The sequence below is a fragment of the Ochotona princeps genome, chromosome 22 (genome assembly GCF_030435755.1).
Source record: "Ochotona princeps isolate mOchPri1 chromosome 22, mOchPri1.hap1, whole genome shotgun sequence".
Classification (NCBI taxonomy): domain Eukaryota; kingdom Metazoa; phylum Chordata; class Mammalia; order Lagomorpha; family Ochotonidae; genus Ochotona; species Ochotona princeps.
In genome coordinates this window covers 2,368,264-2,390,245 of record NC_080853.1, presented here as the reverse complement: position 1 = coordinate 2,390,245, position 21,982 = coordinate 2,368,264, and the positions used below count along the sequence as shown (strand labels likewise).

The 21,982-nt window shown below is 51.6% G+C and overlaps 1 protein-coding gene across 2 annotated transcripts; it reads left to right on the top strand.

The window, feature by feature from the left end:
* The first annotated feature begins 853 nt into the window (after nt 1–853).
* On the top strand, nt 854–21,550 carry STX16 (syntaxin 16). Of its 2 annotated transcripts, none has more exons than XM_004585925.4 (8): nt 854–1,468; nt 14,941–15,048; nt 15,526–15,666; nt 16,396–16,561; nt 17,675–17,766; nt 18,196–18,339; nt 19,460–19,540; nt 21,228–21,550. In XM_004585925.4, exons 1-8 carry the CDS (start codon nt 1,337–1,339, stop codon nt 21,330–21,332), a joined length of 969 nt encoding a protein of 322 aa, XP_004585982.2. In that variant the 5' UTR covers nt 854–1,336; the 3' UTR covers nt 21,333–21,550. The 2 variants fall into 2 exon arrangements, with proteins under 2 accessions (XP_004585982.2, XP_004585984.2); XM_004585927.3 differs by having other exon boundaries at nt 856–1,417; nt 21,228–21,549.
* Nucleotides 21,551–21,982: the final 432 nt, after the last annotated feature.

The following is a 21,982-nucleotide window of genomic DNA, read 5'->3' as shown; positions in this document are numbered from 1 at the left end:
GGGGTCCTGGGGCCAGTCCCCTTGTGCCCCCTCCAGAGGCCAGCCCGCAGCCCCACTCGGGCCTCGGTGGGCAGTGGCGGGGGGCACGCCAGCTGCTCCAGATCGCTGGGCACCAGGCCTGAGCCGCGGCAGCTGGGGGCGGCGGGCACCCAAGTTTCTGGGTAGCTTTCCCCCTGGAGATGGCGCAACCCCACAGAAGGCGGCCCACGGGGAGGGCGTGCGCCCCCTGAGACCCCCGGCCGGCTGGGGCGGCGCGGGTTGAGCGACCTGGAGGACCTGCGCTCCCGCTGCCTTGGTTTTTTTTGTTGTTGTTGTTTTGTTTTTTTCCTTTTTTCTCTCTCTGCTTCTCGGGGTTGTTTTTCAGATACTTTTTTTTTTCAGGGTTGAAAAAAACAGCACAGCCAGCGCAGCCGGGGCGAGCGCGGCGCCGCCCGCAGCGGAGCGTGCTCGGCCTGCAGAGCCGGCCTCCCCCGCCCGCGCGCCCGCCCGCCCGCCCGTGCTCTGCCGCTGCCCTGCCGAACCAGGTCCACGCCGAGTTCTGACGGTGGCGTACCACCGGGGCAGCCACGCGCCCAGGCTGGCAGCCTCGCGTCCAGGCTGGCAGCCATGCGCCCAGGCTGCGAGCTGCCCTCCCGGCCCGCTCCCAGCGTGTGAATACACTCCCAGAAAGGCCCACGGGGCGGGGGTCACCCGGGAAAAGGTGGGGCGCTCCCAGACCGGGGTGCGGGGCAGGGACAGGGCCTTGTGGGGGGATGGGGGCGGATGGGGAGGGAGCAGGGAGCTCCCGCACCCGGAACGTTGCGAGCAAAGCTTGTGAACGTCGCAGGGAGGCACTCGTGAGGGACGGACAGGAAGAGGGCCAGGGGGGACGCCTGAACCCGGGACCCACAGCGCGGAAGCGGCCTGGGGTTGAGCTACAGACAGACCCGGGGATGGAGGGAGCCGGAGGAGAGGCGTGAGGAGGCCGAGGGGGTCGGCCCAGCCGTCCTCCCGGGCGAGCAGGGAGCTGCAGGCGCTGGGCAGGCCTCGGGCGGGGCGGGGCGCCCAGGGCCAGCGCCCTCGGCGGCGGGCGAGGGTCCGCAGCCCCCTCCCCTGGAGCCGGATTGGCGCGTCAGGCGCTTGTGGATCCGGGGTGGGATTGGGGAGGGGTCTCCGGGCCGGGGTCTCCGGCGACGTGGATTGGGGGGCTCGCAGTGCTTAGAGATCCGTGTGGGCCGGGGGTCTCGGCGTTCGAGGCCTCGAGGCCTCGGTGCAGAGGCCGCTCCGCGTGCCGGGGTCACGGCCCGGGCGCCGTCGGGGCTCCGGGGTGCGGGCGGGGGGCCACACAGGGTGAGCCATGGCCACCAGGCGTTTAACCGACGCTTTCTTGTTGTTGCGGAATAATTCCATCCAAAACCGGCAGCTGTTAGCCGAGCAAGTGAGTAGTCACACCACCTGCAGCCCTCTGCATTCACGTAGCATTGCTGCGGTGAGTCCCCCGCACACGCGCGCACCGCGGCGCCGCCCTTCTGTCTGTCTGTGTGTCTCTGTGTCCACCCCAAGCAGCAGCAGCAGTCAGAACTCAGGAGGGACCCCGCAGCCCCCCACAGGCTCCCCGAGGCCTGGTGCTGCCCGCCCGACGGGGCGCATGCGCGGCCCCTGCCCGCGGGGTGCAGGCGAGCTCCCACCCCGCATCCCTGTGTCGTGGACAGGATGCAAGGGAGCTCCCACCCTGGACCCCGATGTCATGCGTGGGGTGCAGGGGAGCTCCCATCCTGGATCCGCCGTGGGTGGGGTGCAGAAGAGCTCCACCCCGCATCCCTGTGTCGTGGGCGGGGTGCAGGGGAGCTCCCACCCTGGATCCGGCGTGGGTGGGGTGCAGGGGAGCTCCACCCCGCATCCCTGTGTCGTGGGCAGGGTGCAGGGGAGCTCCCACCCTGGACCCCGATGTCATGCGTGGGGTGCAGGGGAGCTCCCGCCCCGGATCTGCCGTGGGTGGGGGTGCAGGGGAGCTCCCACCCCGGATCTGCCGTGGGTGGGGGCGCAGGGGAGCTCCCACCCCGGATCTGCCGTGGGTGGGGGTGCAGGGGAGCTCCCACCCCGGATCTGCCGTGGGTGGGGGTGCAGGGGAGCTCCCACCCCGGATCTGCCGTGGGTGGGGGCGCAGGGGATCTCCCACCCCGGATCTGCCGTGGGAGGGGATGGCAGGGGTCCCCATAGGCTTCTCGGAGCTTCCTGCAAGGAGGGAGCCCCCCACCCTGTCTGCCAGACAGAGCAGGCCTGAGGCCCTGCGTTCCCCATATTCCCCAGACAGGAAATTAAGATTACTGCTGCCTCCGCCAAACTTTTTTTTTTTTACCTCTCTCCTTCTGAAATTCTGTTTGCATGTGCGTGTGTATGTGTGTGAAAATTAACACCCCAGAGGAGCTCCCCTCCCCGTTTTTCTTTTCTTTTGGCTTTTATGAACTAGAACATTTTACAAGCTAGCAGGTGTTGGATATTTGTTTGTTGTTGTTTTTGGCGGGGCTTTGGATGAGGCCCGACTTAGAGCGCCGTGGAATCAGGTCTGCGTGGGCCTCCCCGCAGGACCACCTGCTGCAGCCGGCCTGCCTGAGCCCGCAGCTCTGCATTCTCGTAGAAAACCTACTCTTCTTGCTCTTTTTTTCACTCCCTAAAACAACTGTGCTTTCACCTGTTCCGTCTCTCATGTATTTATTTCGATGTTTCAGGAGAATCACGCCAGGTGCTGTGGCGGTGCACAGCAGGCACACGGAGGATTTGTTTTGTTTTGCTTCTCTTTTCTGTGAAGCCACACGAGGAAATTCCCTCTGGCCGCGCTGCTTGCCGGACAAGCGAGAAAGCCCAGAGTTCCTGGAGGCGTGCCTGGCTTTCTCCCCACGCCGCCGGGCCAGTGGGCTCTGCGGGGCTCTGCGGGGCTCTGCGGGCTCAGCCCGCAAGGCTAGGAAGGGGATGCAGAAAACCGGTCAGTGGGTTTTTAGTTCAGCGAAGCCAGAGCTGCGCGCTCCCAAACTGACTTTATTTTTTGCTGCTTCGGGGTTCACATTAGTGCGTGCTGCGCCGGTTAGCAGATTTCACTAGTGTAAAAGCATATTGTTTTCTTTTCAATTTTTTTAATCAGACACGGTTCAGTACAGCTGAACCTCTTGGTAACAGTTTTATGAATTGTTCTCCCTCCGTCTTTTTTTTTGAAACCGGTAAGATCTGATGGCTTGAAACAAACACGGCCAGCGTTGTAAAAGGGTGGCTTAACCTCGGGTGGCTTTTCCATGATTTCTAAGGTAGATAATTGTAAATATATATATTTAACATAGCACTTAATATTTACTATATGTATTCCAAGTAAAATAATTAAAAATGAACGACTGAAGTGTACAGTTTGGAAATAATGTGTATGCAAAGAACCACACAGGTACATTTAGTCAACTCAATTTCTTAAAAATGCATTTGTGGAACTAAAAATACATGTCTACGGCAGAACATTGAAAAGTTTCTGTTGGTCACCCCACTGGAAAGACTGTTTACAGAAGTCTATTTTGAGTCTTTTCTAGATTACTCAAAGCAGTCAGATCATTGAGAATATCCTTGTAGTCCAGATCCTTTTTTTAAAAAATTCACTATTCAGTGTACAAAATTAGTTTACCTGTGAAAATTTAAAATTAATACACACATTTATGTATCTTAACTGTGTGCACTAGAAATCATGGCTATGTGGCAGATTTCAGAAGCATTTAGGGTGAGGCTTCTCACATTGTTGGCAAGTCCTTCGGGGCACACGGGAAACCTGAGGCAGCCAGATGTTAATGTGCCGGGGAGGCAGTTACAGCGGTTTAAGCTTTTCTGGAAGTCGGAAAGCAGTATAAACATTTTTCACAGCTTTCCAAAACAGCCTTGGATAACTCTGGCCTGTATTTCTCACCATCAGAAGTTGAAAAGTGCATCTCTGACTTGTGAATTTCAGAATCCTGGAGCAAATCAAAATTACCTCTGCCAGTGTGAACATTGAGTAGGCGGCAGGTGATATTAAGAAACTAATTAAACTAATTGTGATTGATCATATTGATTTCTCCCGGCGCTGCCTACGGAAATGTCTGATGTTATAATGTCAAGGTGTCTGTTCACTTATTTTAAGTATTTCATCCCCTCCTCAAAAGAAGAAAACAAATGAAACAAAACATTAGCAGTTGCTACACCTAGTTAGAGGAGCACCGTGAGGACAGGATAGCACTTTACGTATTTTTCTGTGTCTTACAAACTATAAACAAAAGCCTGAAGATGTTTGGGTAAAGTGAAACAGCGCAGTGCGCAAATGTGTATGGCACCTTGATTAAAACGGGAACTGAACTTGAGAATTTCAAGTTCCCGGTTAGAAAGCTGCAAAAAACTTCTTGGCGCACTTAGGCACAGCTAAAAAGAAGTCACACCTTACATTGATTTTCCTAGATGTTGATGAATTTCACATCCTAATTAGAGGAAAACACGACAGAAATTGGCCGCAAAGTGGCATAACGTCCTGCTGAGGCCAAACGGCACAGAATTCAAACCTAGGATGCTCTTTGGTCTCAGCTGGAAGAGGAAGCTTCAAGGTAGTTGGTTGTGATGAGGGCTAGTGTGTCCCTCGGGGACATCCGGTGGAGTCTCCCCAGACCCAAAGGTGCAAGGCACCTCAAGGTCCTTTTGCCCAGTATTCCCACTTGAAAAGCCCCTCAGGCCTGCCTGCTTCTCTGGGGGTTGTGGGGCCAGGACTGGAAGCACCTGCCACCCTGTAGCGATCCTGCTCCAAAATTTCCTAGCCCAGCCAGCCGTGGCCTTTCTGCTGTAGGAGGTGTCTGGCTGTGCGTGTGTGTGTTTCTGAAGCTTAGCCCTGGAGCCGTGCACATAGTGCTTTCCTTTGGTGGTGGACTCCGAGCAGGATGCAGATGGTCTGGTCTTGGGTCTTCCCGTTTCTGCCTCAGCAAAGGTGGGAGTATAAGCAGGGGCGCTTGCCTCACCTTTGAGTGGAGAGTGTGGGTAGTGGGCCAGTCGGTCGGTGCAGTGTCCGGTTCTGCGTCTGAAAAGGGGGGACCCGGAGTTGTCAGCTGTGTGATCACTCTCCTCCCTAGGTTCTGTGCCAGGAGCCCGCTGTATCTGCCTGGAGCGTGACGTGAGGGCGCCTTGGTCAAGCAAGTGCAGGCAGTAATGGAGCCCAGTGATTGCCCTAAGCCATGAGGTCTGCGGGCGAGGAGCACAAGCTGAGTTGCTGTTCTGGTCTGCTGAAATGCTGGATGGAATTATTTGGTTTCCTTTGATCTAGATCGAACACAGGGGTTGTTGCTCCTTGGTTGGTGGTTAGCGCCTAGTCTATGTCCTGAATGAAAATTACGCATAATCTATAAATGGAAGCTAGAGTTAATTGGTCTTGGATTAGTTTGAAATCAGCACATTGGATTTTGTTTGTTTTTTAATAAAATGGGCGCTTTAGGGAAAACAAAGAAGGGAAGAAATCACTACAGTGAAGATAGGCCTGAGGCGGGTCTGGGGTCGCCTTGGCGCACTCTCCGCGGGCCTGGTGAGGACTGGGCCTTGTGTACGCGGGAGCTCCTGGGGTCCAGACATAGCAGGCACCTGCTGAAGGATGCCTACCGCAAGCTGGCCGAGCGTCAGTGGCCTCCAGAGTGAGCTGTGCGGCCTGCACTTCCTAGAACTTGTGCTACAGCACACCCTGGGAAACTATAGCACTGTTGTTTAAAAACAGGTGATTTGGTTTTGCTTTGCTTTGTTTTTCCTTGCAGTAGGATAGCATCTTTCCTTACCTCACGCTACAACCATACGCAGTTCGCTCTGAACCTGTGTGTTGAAAATCCCACATTTTTATCCATGCTGAGTTGGTTGGAAAATTAGTTCTCTCTTTAGAATCCAAGTATGAAATCATCGTATATTTCTCTTTAGATCTATTTGCTTTTCTGCTTTTTAAAGATTCCATCTGAGCAGTGAGTCTTACTTAGGAATAAGGGTACTTTGTTGGATAAAAATGAAGCAAACTTTTATTTTGGCAGTCAGGGAAATAAAGTAAATATCACTATAGCATAGGCCTGTATTTGCAGGCCATCCTGCTCAGCCTTCCCAGGCTTCCTGAGTAAACACAGATGGGTTTCCACTGATTTTTTCAGTTTTGTGTAGAAAGTTCTGTAGACTGAATCCCACATGCTACCTGGAGTTTTCAGTATTTGCTTGACAGCGTGCCATTGGCAGGTCAGAAACCTGGATTCAGACCTTCTCAAGATTTAGAAGGTGATGATGTGTTCATGTTGGCTGTGTTTTGGTCTTTCCTGATGCTAATTCCAAATATTTTGATTCTGGTCTTGACTAAATTTGCTGGTGGCAGGGGGAGTTTTGCAAACTTTATAGTTTCAAGTAGCAAAGGAGGGTGGAAGGGGGATTCTTTCAGAAAAGATGACCTTTGAGTTGACTTCCTGTGTGGAAGGGGCGCAGCAGCTGCCCACTGGGGGCTGCCCAAAATGTTTGGCATCAGCGAGGCTGGGGGCAAGGTGGAGGGGGCCTGTCCGCCCCCTCAGCCCGAGCACACCCTGGGGGCCAGGCAGCCTTGGTAGTTTTCTCTAACTCTGGGATCGCTGGAGTCGGGTTTCCCCTCTTCCCAACTAATAACTGAGAAAACCAAGCGCTTGGGAGTGAGAGGGAAGAGGGTGTGTGCTCAGACGTGCCCCAGGGGGCCATAGCCCTGGGGGTGGAGACCCCAGCCAAGGCCTCAGTGAAGCGAGCGGCTGAGTAGGGCCTGCCTGCGTAGGGTTCTACCAGTGAAAGATTTCAGTGCTCTCTTGCTGGAAATATTAAGCTTTCGAAAAATGAGGGCAGTTTTTAAAGTAAAAGGTAACTAGATCAGATTTCCATGTGCCAGGATCTCCTGCATGCCCAGGTGGTAGGACCATCAGGGCTGCTGGGCGTGTGAACACCGCGCTAGCTCTGGGGGGAGGACGTGCAGCTTTGGGTCGTGTCCTTCACTGAATGGGCAAAGAGCGTGTTTGCTGGCACTTTACTGTTACCGTAGTTCTGTAGCGTTGTGGAGCCCTCGGACTACCTGCATTTACATTATTTAATTTTCAAATAAGATGTTTTTCTATTTTCTAAATTTACTGCTAACCACTTAAAAAATCAACAGTTGATTACTGAAATTCACCACTAATTATTTCAGTGATCAATACTGTTAAAACAAAAAAAGGACGTAGCTGTTTGGCTTATTTGTCATTAGCATCTGCCTGTTCAGAAGATAGAATTATGTGGTTGATTGAAAAAAGGAGCTTTAGTTTTAAACTGCAGCTGAACCCCCTGCGGCCAGGCCACCCCCTCACACTCCCCCTCTCCTTCCGATTTGTCTTGGTGCTGGCTTTTACAGTCTCTTTCCAGACAAGCAGCCGTACCTGCCGCACAAATGGCACGCGTTTCCCCTTGATTTTGCCCCCTGTGTCGGAAGAGACACAGGGCAGACGCTTTCTGCCCTGTTAGCGCGAAGCCGGTCCAGCCGTGGCTGTGGCATTTTTAATTTGTAGCAGCCTTACATATTGTGGTCCCTCAGATATTACCCGAGTACAGACATGGACAGGAATTGAAGGTTGTTTGTTTTTAAATTTTGTTGCGTTTGCAGGGCTGATTTACATGTTAAAATATGCATTTATTTCACATGGTAAAATTACGGTTCAGCTTTGCTCTCATGTTCCTGAGGGACATTTACAGAATGCGCCGTCCGGAATTGATCAAACCTGGAGCAGAATGCTTTAGTGAAACTACAGCAAATGTGTTTTAATTTTTATAGCCAAACTGTTGTTTCTTCTCTCGTTGACCAAAACAACAACCCCAGTAAATAAAAATAAACACGTATTGATGTAGCTTTTAAGGAAACGAAAGAAAGAAAAATCAGAGGGGATATTGTCAGTAGTTTAGTGGAGCTTAGCGCTGCGGCTCCGTGTTCCCTGACTAACCCTGCCCTGTCTGTCTGTCCCCATGCGCCTCTCGCCCCCCTGCTGCCTGGGACCGACGCAACCGCGTACTGCTGCAGGAGCTGGATGAGGTACTGTGTCCCGGATGTCTTTGCATGTTCGGTGCTTGTGTATTTATAAAATGAAGCCCGTGGGCATGTCCATGTACAATGCTAACAGTGTGTGTTTGGATGACTTTATAACTGTCTCACAACTTCAGCACTGGGATTTGTGCAGTGTGTCTTCACACCGTGTGAACTGATGAGTTAGAGCGGAGTGCAGCAACATTATTTCCTACTTTTGGCAAAGTCCACTTCGGGAGAGGTAGTAAAGAGTGGATGTTTTCTCAGAGCAAGCCAGATGAAGCTGGGGTGGTGTCTGAGCGGGGGCTGAGGCGGCTGGAGCCGTGGACAGCAGCGCGGCGGCACGCCTGCTCGCTGCGGCCTTGGGGCCTTTCTGGTGTTCTTAGCATCTCTTGCAGGAGTCGGAGCGGGCATCTCTCCGTAGCACTTTATTTTAGCAGCTAAAGGGACTGAGGACCGAGGAGACTGTGCTGGTGATGTCAGTGTCTGTGCTGTTTCTGTGATGGAGAGGAAGCCTTTTCCAAGGGAGTTAGGATGAAGTGTGTGGGCCGGGGTTTTTGTTGCTGTAATTTGGAAGTATGGGCGGAAGAGGGAACTAGGACCACCAGTTTCAGAATGGGGGCGTCCTAACTAGTAAATGAAGAGCCCTCTGTAAACCTTAGCTAGTGGGTAGTCACAGTGACTGGGGCTCATCAGTATCTGCCACAGCAGCTCAGACCTCTGGCTGTCCCAGCACAGGCTCTGTAAGCATAAAGGCTGCGGCACTCCGCCGAGTGGAGTGGGGCCACCAGAGACCTCTCAGGAGCCTGCCCAGTGGAAGTAAGAGGGACAAAAGACAAGAAATCCACGCAGATGAAGGGTCTTTAGAAACTTGATGGGAAATTCGTGTTGTGGAAAAACAAACTGTCTGGGGTTCAGGCTTTTTTCTGCATCAAAATAAACTTACTTTTGAGTTACACTCTCCCACAGCCTCTGTGAAGTGCCCTCATGGAGAGTGTAATTCCATTCTTTTTTTTAAAACACTGATAACTTACATTTATGCATTTTTTGTGCTCCAAAAATCTAAAGGACATGTAGGCCGTCCCCAGGGCTCTCTTCCGAGCGGAGTCGGGATGGCCAAGACCGTCCAGTTACACACACACACACACACACACACACACACATGTTTCTAAGAATAATGTCCAGGTTTACTTCTGACCCTCAAAACAATGTTTGAAAGCAGACCCTTAGCTGCCAGCTGCCTGGGCCAGATGTGCCATCCATTCCTGGGGCTGGGGGCTTTCCTGTTCCTGGCCGGGGCTCAGCTCATGCCCAGTGAAGTGTCCATGTGCCGCGCTGGCCGGCCACGCTCAGCGTGCTGAGCTGGAGAACTACAGGCTGCAGGATGGATGTGAGGAGACTGGGGGAGACCTGTGCTCACCCGTTCGGAGCTGCTCCTCCAAAGGAAGGGCGTAGGATGAGGAGCCCCCCAGGGTCTGCCCTCTGAGCTGAGCTCCAGGCAGCACGGTCCAGAAAAGAGGTACATGCTGTGAACAGAGACCTGAGGAGAGCCATGTCCTCCACACAGAGCTGGCAGGCATGCAGTTGGTCTGAGGGCTGCCCACACACCTGGTCGCAGCGCACTGGTCTCCTTTGTTTCTGTCAGCACCATTATGTTTGTCATGGAGTGTGGCTCCAGAATTGTCTGCAGTGTGTATGCTGTGTACTCGTTGGTTGGCACATCTGCGCGTGCCCTCAGCTAGTGATGATCGTGTATTCATCTCTGTGGAGTGCCAGGTGCTGTGCTAGGAGCTGCCGTGCAGGAGGGTGGGTGACCAGAGGCTGGCTTGGGTGGGCTGAAATAGGATTTCCTGTTGGTGTTGCTGGGAACCATGAAGTGTCTCCCAGGTCCCAGGGTGGGCTGAGAGACCCTCTTTGTAGGTGAGGGCTCCTGCTCAGCACTAGCCTTCCTGCACCATGGTTAGGGGTGGTCCTGCTCACACCTGGGGGTCTAGAGAGGCCACTATTGGGGCCTCTCAGGAAGTGCTGAGTAGGAAGCCCAGCCTCCATTCATTCTCTGACCTAGGGACCCACCCCAGCTAGAGCTCCAGGTCACTGTGTAGAGTTCTCCTAAGTTGTTTGTTGTCGGGGTGGGTTGGTTGGTTGGTTGGTTTGGTTTTTACCAAATAGGAACTGTTAACAAAATGTGCAAGATGTTGAGGTTGGACATGTACATTATAACACCAAGCCTTGGAGGACGAGGCCATGCCGTTGGTCTGGGGAGAGCCAGGGAGAGCCAGGCTGGGCTTCAGAGAGGCCGTCCAGCTGGCTGGGCCTGTGTGTGCTGCGCAACCGGGGAGCAGCCTTCCTCTTAGAGGGGCTTGCTGGCACGGAAAGGGTACAGCTGGTAGAAGTGTTCTGGGCAGAGTGAAAGGGCAGGGGTTACTGCTCTTTTTTTCTCAGATGTGTGAGTTGTTGAAAGGAAAATCGGTGAAACTAGCAGCACTTACATTCAAAGAGTATGATTCTTTTTTTAATTTCTGTATTTTTGTGCAGCTTGAAAAATAACTATTTTGAACATTTAATAATCAAGAAAGGCAGGCATTATTCTAAATTATCACACATTCAAAAAATGGTGGCTATCATCCCTGATTTTGTGTTGTCCATGCCACTTACTCACTCCCCCAAGAAAACGGAGATTTCCTGAGCCTGATGATCTTGTTGCCCAGTCTTGGAGCCTCCCGAAGCCGTGTTGCGTGTGTGGCCGGCTTCCTCTTCCGCGGCCTCTGTGGAAGTGAGGTGGCCAGGCTGTAGTCAGGATCGCTTCTGGTCTTTTGAAGTGTTGCTCACCATAGACTGTTCTCTCCCTGTGTGTCCTAGCTCAGTGTAGTTTTGGGGTTGGTATGGCGAGAAGTGCCTGTCACACTCAGTCTGTGCAGAGCTGGCTTTCTGAATCTTACAGCTCACAGTCAGCCTTCGTACGCAGGCAGAGCTCCTGAGAGACTCGGAGAAGCAGAATGCACCTGCTGATTCACTCCCTGGTGGCCAAACAGCCGGTGCCAGCCAGCAACCTGGAGCTGGGTGCAGGGCCCGGGCGCGTCGGCCATCCTGTGCTGTTCTTGCCAGCTGCATGAGCAGAGAGCCAGGACACGAACCTGTGCCTGCCACGTGGAATGCTGGTTGTAGCTGCTGTAGCACAGAGCTCCAGGGCAGGCTTTCTCTAGTGGGAAGGCTGTGTTGGGAGCAGTGGATGTACAAGGCAGTGTGAATGTTCCTCGCATAGATCAAGGACTTGTCCATACTGCGTGGTGCTCACAGATGTCACTGAAGTGGATGCGAGGCCACGTGGGTGTGCTGCAGTCTGCCCGACGGGAACTGTGACCGAGTTAGGGATTAAGTACTAAGAGTTCTCCAAGGATGGAACTGCAATCCAAGATTGCAAAATCTGTAAATTCTTAATTTGCCTAAGTTCTTAATTTTCTGTTTTAAGATGTGGATTTTTTTTACTTCATAGCACAAATTTCTGTAAGAGGTGCTTTAATGTGTAACTTCATACTATTTTGAAGGATAGCTGAGTTGAAATTAGGCCAGGAGAGGCAGAAAAAAAGGATTAGACAATGTGGCGGTTGTTTTATCTGCACCGGAGAGGCGGGAGCCGCGAGCTGCTGCTCGCACTGCGTTTTCAGCAGGCGGGAAAGCATGCGTGCCATGGGACACACAGTTCCTGGAGCTGCATGGGTGATGGTTTTACTGAACATATGTTTTTATGTTCGTATTTGTTCTCATTTCAAATCACTGGTATTTATCTTCATTTATGTTTTCTCTTCCCAAAACCGTCTTCTTTTCCATAGTACATATTTGATATATACTGCAAAACCCATGCCGGTAAAATTCATAATACATACTGTGATAATGTTAACAAAGCCATGCTGATAAAATTCACGGAACATAGTGTGATGCACACTGCAAATCTATGCTGATGAAATTCATAGAACACACTGTGATAACGTTACAGACTCGTGCTGATAAAATTCCCGGTACGTATTGTGCTAGGGCTGTGATAATATCACAAATCTGTGTGATACAATTCACAGTACCTACCGGGGTAACATCAGAGCCATGGGGTACAGTGTGCTGGCCGTGGCATGAAGACATTGCAAATCCATGCGACACGATTCATAGTGTATGCTGTGGGATGCATGTTGTAAATCCATGCCATAAAACCCATAATGCATATGTTAATAACATTACAGATCTATGCAATGAGATTCATAGTAGCTTCCACAATGCATGTCGCAAATCCATGTGCGAAATCTGTAGTGCATGCTCTGGTGCCACTGCGAATCCACGCACTGGAAGCGATGCATTTGCTCAGTAGGGCAGAGCTTCTGTAGCAGGATGAGATCGCTGTTGCCAGGGACCATATTAGAAAAGGGTGGCTTATTCACCGCTTAGACTGCAGTGCAGCCGACGGGCGGCCCCCGCCCGTCCCCGCATGGAAGCGTCTTTTTAATTAGCAAGCTTCTTGGATAATTTTGAAAGAGTGTTCTCCCCAGTTTTGATTTACATCTCATTTTGGGGGAGAGGGGAAACATCTGTCCAATCAAGTCCTGTTTAAGAGTTGTTTCCACTTCAGCTGACTTTCCAAATGTAATTTGTAATGTCTTGTTTGTTTCAAATAAAATGATGCTAATGACAGTGCAGATAGATAGGGAGATACCATCTCAGGAATCCTCTTTAATGTGCATTTGTAAATAGTAGCAACAGTACAGTTTATTTTGTGCATGAGTTCAGAAGCATAAAGTCACTGTAAATACAACAAATCATCATTATTACTCAATTAAAATAGGGTGTAATAATAAAATACCATGGATTAAATACTAAACTGACGTAGTGGCGTTTTTTTGGCCAGGGAAAAGAATGTTAGTGTCAGGCCTGGCTTCGTGTGAGCAGCAGAAGCTGCGTGTGCAAGGCCGGCTCTGCCAGCAGGCACGCTCCGTGCGGCACCTGTTGGCTCACTGGGTGCTGGGAGGAGGTGAACGGGGCAGGAGGGGAGGGTGTGCCTCTGCCTAAGCCACTGTGTGCTCCCCAGAGTTGGGTGCCTTGGGGTGGTACTGTTGCCTGGAAGGAGGCAGAGCCTTCTGGGCCAGAGGCCTGCATCTTGTCTCTATGACTCGTGTTCCGCTGAGGAAGCTGAGTTTTCCTGTTGTCTTGTGCTCCTGTGGGGACGACTCTGTTGTCCCTGGTGCCACTCATCACAGCGCTGGGTTTTGCGGCTGTTATTTTAATCTGATGGCTTCTTGTCCTGATTCATTTTCTTAGCAAATTACAGTTGTGTCTCACGGGTCTGCCGGGGTGATTGGCAGCTGGGGAGGGGCGGTGCTGGTGGAGAGGACGCGTACAGTCAGCCCACACAGGTCTGCATCTGATGTGTAATAGCTCTGTGGCCTTGGGCAAGCTGCTTTACTTTTCTGGGTTTCAATTTCCGTATTTATAGATTGCAATAATAGTTCCTGGCTCGCCTAGTTTTTGTGAGGATTAAAATAATGAAAAGAACGTACAATTCCTCTTCAACGCAAACAGAAGGTAATGGCGGTGGAGAACTGCCACTTGAGGGACTCGGAGCCCCAGACAGCGGCTGTCTAGATGACACACCGTTTGTTTGAGAACGGAAATGACACTGGCCTGCAGCAGCCAGGGGCCAGGGGACTGAATCACGGCTCCCAGACACTCGGGGCAGCCGGGGGGCCTGAGTGGGCAGGCCCCCGGAGGACTGGGAGTGTCCCCAGCCGGCCGAGGCAGGACCACACTGGCTGCTGGGGGGCAGGGAGGGAAGACAGCAGTTTGAGGAGTGTTGCTGTGATCTGTGTGCTCAGGGTTCAGGGCGTGTGACTTGATGAGTTCCTGTAATCCAGACATTTTTCCTTGTGTGATTCTTTTCCACTTTCATCTGTGGGTTTTTAAATTTGTCCTGTTGATTTATTATTAGAAAAGCAAAGGAGTGTTTACTAAATGAGGAAATAAATTTCAATAACCCAAATGAATTTCTTCACCCAGTTCTGCAGTGCGATTTTTAAAAACTGACAAAGCGCTATCTGTAAAGAATTCTTATATTTTCCATTATGTTTTGATCATTTTTTTGGGATCTTTTCAAGTTGCCATTTAAAAATTCTGAGCTCCAAAGGGCACCTTAAAATCCTTTCAAACTGTTCCTTGCCCCAGGCAGGAAAGCAGCTTAACCATGCCAAACCCGTGACTTCCCTCCTGTGCTCACACTTGCATAGGCAGTGTGTTACAGAAGTACAATAAACAACAGCGATTGATACCATTTCCGCAGCGGGGCAATTGTGCCTTTGGTCATGGCGCTGAGGAGCAGTGCAGCTTGCTTGCAGGTGGAGGTTGCTGCTGCCCTGGGGTGGGTGGCTTTACTGCCACTTCAGGTAGTTGGTCACAGGGTTAGCTCACGGTTAGTGATCTTATGACTAAGATGACTGGACCTGCAGTATTTCTAAAATAAACTAAGTGTATGTAAATAAAACTCAGGACTATTAGAAAATTTCGTTTTAATTCCATTTATGGCCTAGTGCTTTTTCAAAATTTATGTCTGATGACATTAATTGTTGAGACCAGTACTAAAGAGATGTTTGTTTTAAGGCATGTGTGTTGACTTTTTTATTACATTTCTATAGCCAGATCAAGTCAAATTCATGTTCACAAGTCTGTCCAAGGAAGTTAAGAAGTGGTACATGAAAAGATAGGAAAGCAGTGCCAGATCCTAGCAGTAGCAAAGCGAGCTTGTGACCCAGGCAAGTGCGTTTCCTCCTCGGCGTCTGTCTTAAGGAGTGGTGTTTAGAGCAGATGGGGCGGCTTGCTGAATTCAGGTGCCTGTTACCCTGTCCTGTCATCTCTAGCTTGCCGACGACCGCATGGCGCTGGTGCCGGGCATCAGCCTCGATCCAGAGGCAGCGATCGGCGTGACCAAGCGCTCCCCTCCAAGATGGGTGGATGGAGTGGATGAAGTAAGTGGAATGTTGCCTTCATGTACTTATGTTTTTGTGTAATTAGAACGATACACCTCAGGATGGCTGATATCTAAGCATTAGGACAACGTTAAGATAATCTTGTAATGATGAGAACACATCTTAGGCTGCCCAGTAATTGTAACGTTTTAAGATATCTGCTGTAACAGTCTTTGGGCCACCCTTGTCGGTTTGACCCTGGAGATGCTTTAGCTTTTGAATCTTGTTTTACACGGTACAAAAAAAGTTGTATGTTAATGATTATTGACTTCAGTTGTACCTTTAGTAACACATGAATTAGAGGAAGAGCTTGAAAAATTGTACAACAAAGAATGGTTTTTGATTTTCTAGTAACTTGAGTTACACGTTGTTTACATATCAGCAAGTTCCTCAATTTCTTGAAAGCCAGACTGTGTTGTGAGTGTGGCTGACTGGCTCAGAGCCACTCGGGTAACTGCAGGGACTCCCTTTGTGTAGATCCAGTATGACGTGGGCCGGATTAAACAGAAGATGAAAGAACTAGCTAGCCTTCATGACAAGCATTTGAACAGACCCACGCTAGATGACAGCTGTGAGGAGGAACACGCCATTGAAATAACCACCCAGGAGATCACGCAGGTGAGGGTGCCCTGGGTGCCAGCTGGGGGGGCGGGGAGCTGCAGAGCGCTCTGGCTGGGCTCACTGGGCCCTCCCTGGAGTTGCCCGTCGCTGCCTGGTGCTCACGTTGGGATGCAGCTGTCTTGGGAACTTTCATGGAACGATGACATAGAAACTAAACTCAGGGCATTACTGAGTCCAGTCAGTTCGTTTTCAGATGTATAGCTATCATAGGTTAGGACTTAAAAATTTTAGGTTAAAATCTAGTTTTAGTCATTGAAAAGAAACAGTGTTTTTAGATGTTTGTGTAAAATGTGAAGTGTGACTAATGTTGGCTGTGACTAGTTTCTTTAAGTCTCCTGGGTGCTAATGGCTGGAGGAAGGAAGTAGTCCTGGGGGATGGGCCCCAGGTGGGCATGTGTGAACCTGGCGTTCTTCTCCTGGAATCTCTGGGTATCCTCATTCGTGCAAATGGGAGTAGAAATGGGTAGTAGCCGGCTCCTGTGTACTCGCACTGACACTGTAGATGATGCTCTGTGCAGTGTGGGACACACCCAGGCACCCCACTGAGAAAGGACAGCCCCTGAGAAAGGACACCCCACTGAGAAAGGACAGCCCCTGAGAAAGGACAGCCCCTGGAGTCTGTGCGTTACCAGCGGCAGTTGCCTTGCTGCTTGCGACTGGTGGGTGGCAGAGGGGCAGAGGACTTCTGTCACAGGATTGTCCTGAGCCTAGGATCTGTTGTCCCAGCTCTTCCACAGGTGCCAGCGCGCTGTGCAGGCCCTGCCCAGCCGGGCACGCCGGGCCTGCTCTGAGCAGGAGGAGCGGCTGCTTCGGAATGTGGTGGCATCCCTGGCCCAGACTCTGCAGGAGCTGTCCACCAGCTTCCGGCTAGCACAGTCGGGCTACCTCAAACGTGAGTGCAGCCATCTGCAGAGCCCAGATGTTGGAGAAAGAGCTGCCTCTGGCCGCCTTCCGCTTTGCTGCTTTTGTGCAGTTGTTTCTTCACTTGTCCCTGTGCCTTTCCCTGCCCGTGTTTTGTTTTGGTTTTTGGTTTTTGTTTTAAGATTCACTTATGTTATTTAAAAGTCGGAGTTGCAGAGAGAGGGAAAGTGATTTTCTGTCCCTGATTGAGCCCCCAGATGGCCACAGTAACTGGGCCTGAGCTAGACAAAGGCCAGGAGCCAAAAACTCCCCCCAGGGGAGCAAGGAGCACCTTAGCAAGGAGCCAGGTGTGAAGAAGAGCAGCCGGGACGCCAACCCTTGCTTGTGTGAGATGCCAGCATTGTGAGTGTTGGCTCGGAGGGGAGGGGAGGGCGGCCCCGTGCGGGCTCCAGCAGTCATGCCAGGCCCCGAGTGAAGGCACAGCGCCGTGTGACAGAGTTCATGCGGACGCCAGTGAAACGGACTCAGGCTTGAAGAAGTTGAAAATCTAGTACATTTTTAAAACTATTGATGTCTAAATGATGGCATTTGAGAGAGGTACTCATAAATGGGTAAAAATCACAACCAAAAGATTTGGAAATGCCTAAAAGCCCCTTCCTGGGAACAGTTTTAAACACTCTGCCGGCTCCTGCATCGGTCTAATCCCCACATGGCGCCCCGGCCAGCGTCGCCTCTGTCCCTGTGCTGGTGGCCCTGCAGCCCTGCTCTGGAGAAATCCCCCCACATGCTTGGAAACACGCAAAACTGGTCCTCTCTTTGACAGCTGGCATGTTTAGGTTTTAACTTTATTACTTCCCAAGTGTGATTACGGTCATTTGGAATTCCCGAGAGAGCTTGAGCGGTGGGAGTGGAGGGCCTTTGATGGTGGTGTGGTTGTTCTCTGGGCGTCGGGTGCCCCCTGCGCGTTCCTGCGTGACTGCGATGCCTGCGTGTGGTCACATGCTCTGTGCTTTGCTCTCACCTCACTCCTGTTGGAAGTTGCTAAGATTACCTCCGTTTTCACTGTTGAGTTTTACTCCAGATTCCCCCTTTTTTAATGGTGGACTGTAACCAGGATGGTAAAGTGAATTCATGTCTGTGATAGGCATGAAGAACCGAGAGGAAAGAGCCCAGCATTTTTTTGATACCTCAGTCCCACTCATGGATGACGGAGAGGATACTGCGCTGTACGACCGGGTACGTGAAGGGCTCGCCGTCAGCGGCTGCGGGGGGCACCCTCTGTCTGCTTGCCTTCCTAGACCTCCAACGCGGGTGTGCTGGCAGCTCGTGCGGCCGCCCCTCTGCTGGGTTCCCAGAAGTCCCAGAAGACCTTGTTGCTGCTTTCCGGGACCTTGAGGCAGGTGGTCGCCCCACTGCTTCCAGGGGAGGAAGGAGGGAGGCCCAGGCTGGGCACCGGTGGCACTGCCTTCTCGTGGGGCCTCTCTCCACAGCGCTGAGCACTGGGGGACTCAGCTCTTGTCCTGCTCGGAGCAAATCGGTGCTTGTTTCCATGATTTATACAATTATCTGTGGCATTTCTTTTCTTTGAATGGTATCTAGGCTGGTTGACTGCCACTTTCCTGAGGGCAATAGGGTTCTAACCTACTCTGCCCTGTGTTTTGCCAGGGTTTTACCGACGACCAGCTCATGCTGGTGGAGCAGAACACCCTGATGGTGGAGGAGAGGGAGCGAGAGATTGGCCAGATTGTGCAGTCTATTTCTGACCTGAATGAAATATTCAGGGACTTGGGAGCCATGATCGTGGAGCAGGTGTGTGGCTTGACCTTTCCCTACCTGGGGGCCTTCTGCTGCCGTGACTCGGTCCCTCTCTGGTCCTATCAGGAGGAAAATCGGCACGTACTGCCTCCCTGTGTGTGTGTATGTGCGCATTAATTGCGTACATGTGCGACTGTTGTTCCCTTGAGAGCCGTTAACCAGCGCTGTTCAGATAAGAAATACAGACAAGTTCTCAGCTGCTCTTCTGGTGCCCCCCGGGTGCTCAGGGAGCAGCCCGCTCTGCAGGCGTGCTGGGTCCTGACTCAGCTCAGCCATTGTCCTGGCCATAGGGAAGATTTGCCTCCCAGACCTAGTAGGTTATTGTGTGATGGCGATTGGAACCACTGGCTTTCAAGTAGAATTAAATTGTTGTTCACTGTGAAAATCTGATTAGGGCATTTTGTTATCTTGCCAGTGGGGATTTGAGTCCTGGTCTCTGTGTGAGCCCCTGCAGGCTGCGTGGATCTAGTTCCATAATTGCCTGGCGCTCCCCGGAAGCTGCTGCTATCTCTGCCTATGGGCAGGTTGTCAGTTACAGCCCGGTGTCCCCACGTTCCCGCTGAACTGAGAGATGAATCAATTAACATTCTCCTTCCGGCCATGTGCTCAATTTGGGATGGTAGGTTGGAACGTGCAGTTCTGACCCACATGTAGACCTGTGAGAGTCCATGTGCTGGCCTAGTAAGGGGCACAGAGAACTGGCGTTCTCTGCTTCCTTGAACCCAAGTGCCTAAACAGCAGGTGCACCCGGGACCCAGCGCCCCCTACTCCTGTGCCTCCTGCACACACCACGTTCTTTGTAAGGCCAGCATGTGTCTGAGTGAGGCAGGTCGCATGGTGGCCCCAGGTAAAAACGACCCCACCGTTGTCTGTGTTTTCCTGGGGTGAACCTCGGTGCACCTGCCTCAGTGCCCTGCCGCAGAGTGCCCGCGCTGCTCCAGGGCTGGGGCCGGTGGCTGTACCTTCACCGTGCAGCCAAGTCAGACAGGTGAGCCTGTGGGTGGTGATGGATGAGCCTGTGCTGATGATGTGTGGCATCCTCGTATCTCCTTTCTGAAGGTCCGTTTTCCCAGTTGCACTTGTTGATCGTCTGTAACTTTCATTTATTACCCAGGGTACGGTCCTTGATAGAATTGACTATAATGTTGAGCAGTCCTGTATCAAAACTGAAGATGGCCTGAAACAGCTGCACAAGGTAATGAGCCGGTCGTGGGCGCGCGAGGCTCCGTGAGAGAGCTGGGCTCTCAGGGGGCACCTGAGCTGCGGCGTCCCTGGGCGCACACACTGGCCCTGCAGCTCAGCTCCTGGGGCACTTCAGCCTAGGCCAGGACTCCTTCCATGGAGAGAAGTCGCCGTGTTTTGGGGACTGGTTGGGTGTTCGCTGACCTCCGCACGGATGCCTGCCTGCCAGTGCCGGCTCAGGCCTCTCGTTGGGATGTGTTTCTGCTGGATTGCTGGTGCAGAATCATTCTGGAGAAGAGAAAAATCTGATTTTACCTTGAATTAGCACAGTGTGTTTCTGAATATGGTTTTTATGAAACCAGTTTGTTGAAGGGAAAACGGAGGATCTCAGCTAATAAGGTGGCTGTTTGGCGAATTTTTGTCAGTTTCTTCTAAAAAATAAATGAAGTCATCTTAGAAATTTGTAGTGAGTTGCAAAAAAACATACATGTTAACCACTTAGTGGCTCCTGTGTATGACTGGGTGCCTGCTTTCTTTAGAAGAAACGTGAAAACATTCTACAAACTTCCATCCATTTCCAGGTATTGTGGAGACCTTGAGGTACGTCTAGCTATCCAATGGACATTTTTCTAATATACTCCCATGTAACATACAGTTCTTAGAAGTTCTCTGAAGCTGGTCACTTCCCCTGCAAACCTGGCCCCTTCTCTGGCAGGACAGGCCTCCCCGGCTGCCGTGTGTTCTGGCCCAGGAGCGAGGCTGTGGTGGGTTAGTGGGCAGAAGCGGTGTTCCCGCGTCCATGCAGAGGCCTTCACAGCGTTTAGACGAACACAGTCACCTTACTCAAAGTGAAAATCAACTTGCGTTTCTCAATTTAAACTGTGAAACTGGACGTGGTTTTAAAGTTTGTTAAATAAAAGCTGGTGAAACACACTCTAATAGAACGTGGCGGAAGGGAGAGCTGGCCCCGCCGGCCTGGTCCCAGGCTCCTGCAGAGGAGCAGGACTTGCAAGGTGCCCGCGGGGCCACGTGCTCGCTCCACCGCATCGCCAGTCGTGTGCTGCCAGCGCTCCCCTGAGGCTGCTCTGACCCCACAGTCCCCTTTGGGTATGGGCTGCTCGCGGGCCTGGGATGGGGAGATGGCATCTTTGTGCCCACCAGCTTCGCTTTCTCTCAGGCTTCCATGTCTGCACAGTGGCATTGGTGGTATTCCCAGGTGCCCGTGGCTCCTGCCCTGGGCTTGGGGAGGGCACGTGGTCTGCTGTGGTCTGCACGTGCCATTCACAGGGCCCACTGCACCGCTTGTCTGTCCAAGGATGAGTTGCTTCCTGCCTTCCAGACTCAGGGAGATCAAAAATGGGCCTCTCTGTGCCTGGCTTCCCAACTGTGCCTACTGTTCATATCAGCCAGCTCTCCTCTCTTGTGGTGACAGAGGTATGCACTTATTCTAGAACAGGGTCTGGTAGGCGTAGCCCTGAGCGAGCAGGATGCCAGGGGCAGGTCCAGCTGGGTAGGAAGCGTCCCCTGGGCTTTGGGACAAGTGCATGGCTGCTTCCCGGACCCACTCCCGTGGGCTCAAGCAGGTGCAGGGGTTGCAGTGATGTGGGTATGCCCAGACCCAGCAGCCAGAGCAGAAAAGGAGGAAGACCTGCTCGGGGACTGGGGAAAGTGACTGCCTGTTCCCCGTCCTCTCTTTGTAGGCGGAGCAATATCAAAAGAAGAACCGGAAGATGCTGGTGATCTTAATACTGTTTGTTATCATCATTGTCCTCATCGTTGTCCTCGTCGGGGTGAAGTCCCGCTAAGTGCTGTAGGCTTCCCGTGGTGCCACATGCACATGCCCCGCCCATGGGAGGTCACCAGCCGGCCGGCCAGCTGCGAGTCCAAGAGCAGCCCACCTGGCCACGGCCCCTGCCAGCTGCCTCTGCCGCCAGAGGACGCGTCTGCTTCCTTCCGAGTGGATGGCCGTGGCCTGGGACACTGCTGTAGGACGGAGGTTCCGTGATGAATTATCACGAGTTGTTTTATAGATATAGATATATATATTTAAGAGAAAAGGAGTTGGACGTTTGCAGGAACTGCAGAGCTGTTCAGGATTACATTTATTTGCTATCTTTTTTTTAGCACTTGTGTCTGAGCAGTATGTTAAAATAATTTTTGGCTAAAATTTTTTTTTAAACCGTACGGTTTATAAGAAATTTGCTACCAAAAATTTATGGGTAGAGGCAAAAATGCCTCTTCATCTTTCTCTATATATTTTCCAGTTGAAAACAAACTGAGAATTCCTTTAAGAATTTATAATCCGTTCCCTCATTAACTTAATTTAGCTTTTCAATCACTGTTAATGATCAGAGTAACAAAGTGTGAAAAATAAAAAACCATCATTGATGTTAATTAACACATTTAGATGGGCCAGTTAAAACAACATCATAAGTTTAAATTAATTGTAAATAGA

Coding starts and splice junctions, on each gene's coding strand:
- STX16 (XM_004585925.4), top strand. CDS start 1,337: ATGGCCACCAGGCGTTTAACCGACGCTTTCTTGTTGTTGCGGAATAAT. Junction 15,049..15,525: donor GGGTGGATGGAGTGGATGAA/GTAAGTGGAATG, acceptor CCCTTTGTGTAG/ATCCAGTATGACGTGGGCCG. Junction 19,541..21,227: donor GCCTGAAACAGCTGCACAAG/GTAATGAGCCGG, acceptor CTCTCTTTGTAG/GCGGAGCAATATCAAAAGAA.